The 1,640-nt window shown below is 53.3% G+C and overlaps 2 protein-coding genes across 2 annotated transcripts in view; both read left to right on the top strand.

The window, feature by feature from the left end:
- Window positions 1-46: 46 nt before the first annotated feature.
- Window positions 47-484, top strand: TraAM80_08690 (trans-sialidase; the record flags this gene model as incomplete). Its single annotated transcript, XM_029385427.1, has 1 exon — window positions 47-484. One exon carries the CDS (start codon window positions 47-49, stop codon window positions 482-484), a length of 438 nt encoding a protein of 145 aa, XP_029234745.1.
- A 257-nt stretch (window positions 485-741) lies between these two features.
- The window catches only part of TraAM80_08689 (putative group II trans-sialidase), a gene marked incomplete at both ends in the record, with an annotated part of 1,299 nt that continues 400 nt past the window's right edge, over window positions 742-1,640 (top strand). Inside the window, one exon of the mRNA XM_029385426.1 lies at window positions 742-1,640. This exon is cut by the window's right edge and continues 400 nt beyond it. Coding sequence (XP_029234744.1) covers window positions 742-1,640 — 899 coding nt within the window.

The raw sequence follows: 1,640 nt of genomic DNA, 5'->3' as shown, positions 1-1,640 counted from the left end.
ACAAGGAGCGAAGGGAGACAGTGAGTGAGCGAGTGAGCGGCGACACATGCCCAAGATGTCCTGGCACATGTTTTTGTATTCGCTGCTGCTCCTTCTCTGCGTGCTGTTGGTGTGCTGCGGCGGTACGGCTGTGCACGCCGAGGAGGGAAATACGCCAAAGGAAGCGCAAACACCAGAGGTTGTTGATCTTTTCGTGCTGCACCGAACGATTGTGGAAACACAAGGCCAAAGTCAAACGAGGGAATCTTTTCTCTTCCCTTCCCTCGCCAATGTTCGCGGAGTTTTGGTTACGCTGCCAAGAGCCGGGCCAGGCCCGTATACCCCGATAAGGGAATTACTACTGTGGTTTATGCTGATATTGTGGCGGGGTACGTTGACCCTGCGGAGAGCTGGTCGTCTTTTGTCGCTAAGGTCCGTGCAAACAAATGGAAGGCGTACAACATCTTTAACACGACCACGCAGGAGGAGCATAACGACCGTGTGACATACGCGGTCCGAGCCACAACAATAGCAAAGGGCAACGAGGTCTTTCTACTTGTGGGAAGCTATCATCAGAAGTATGATCCTTCATCGAAGAAGCAGATTGAATCCTCACAGAGTCTTGATTTGCTCGTGGGTGAGGCCACGCAAGATAAAGTCATTCAATGGGGCGAACCCACCTCGCTTGTACCACAGATCGAACCATCTGCTAAACAACGTGGCCTGGGCCAGTTTGTTGGTGGTGGTGGCTCGGGCGTTGTGATGGAGGATGACACGTTCGTGTTTCCTGTGACGGCGAGGAGGACAGGAGACGACGAAGCTGTCTCCATGATCATTTATTCGAAGGACGACGGCAAAAATTGGGTGCTTCCACATGGGATGCTCCCCGTGGGGTGCACTGACCCCCTCATCGTTGAGTGGGAGCAGGGGCAGCTTGTCATGGTTGCCAAATGCAATTTTCTCTCGAAGGTGTTCGAGTCGAGGGACATGGGGGCAACGTGGACGGAGCCTGTCAGGATACTCACACGCGTGCATCCCAGGGTTTTACTAGCCTCTTTGCGAACAGCTGAGAGAGTGGGGTCCCTCACCACTGCGACCATTGCTGGAAAGAAGGTCATGCTGTACACTCAGAAAGGGATTATCCGTGATGACCCGTTGCAAGCCACCGCGCTCTACCTTTGGGTCACTGACAACAACCACACGTTTCACGTCGGGCCCATTTCCATGGACACTGACACGACACCGACGTCTAACAACACCCTGCTCTATTCGAAAAATACGTTGTACTTTTTACAAGAGAGGGGCGCTTTCAGGGCAAGCAGCCCGGTTCTTGCTCCCCTAACGGAACAGCTGAAGACGATCACGTCTGTCTTGGAGACTTGGGCAAAACTGGACTCCTTCCTCTCCAACTCGTCGGTGCCCACGGCCGGTCTGGTTGGATTCTTGTCAGATGCATCGGATGATGGAACCTGGAACGACGCGTACCGTTGCTTGAATGCAACTGTGACGAATGCAAAGAAGGTCGAAGATGGCTTTGAGTTCACGGGGTCCGAATCATACGCCATGTGGCCTGTGAACATGTGGGCGCATCACTATGTGCACAGCGTTGTGAATTACGAGTTTACGCTTGTGGCGACGGTGACGATTCATAAGGTTACGAA

Source organism: Trypanosoma rangeli (assembly GCF_003719475.1).
Source record: "Trypanosoma rangeli strain AM80 chromosome Unknown Tra_15.4_contig_00449, whole genome shotgun sequence".
In the NCBI taxonomy this organism is placed as follows: domain Eukaryota; phylum Euglenozoa; class Kinetoplastea; order Trypanosomatida; family Trypanosomatidae; genus Trypanosoma; species Trypanosoma rangeli.
The sequence above is the reverse complement of the archived record's forward strand: the minus strand, read 5'-3'. Positions and strand labels throughout refer to the sequence as shown.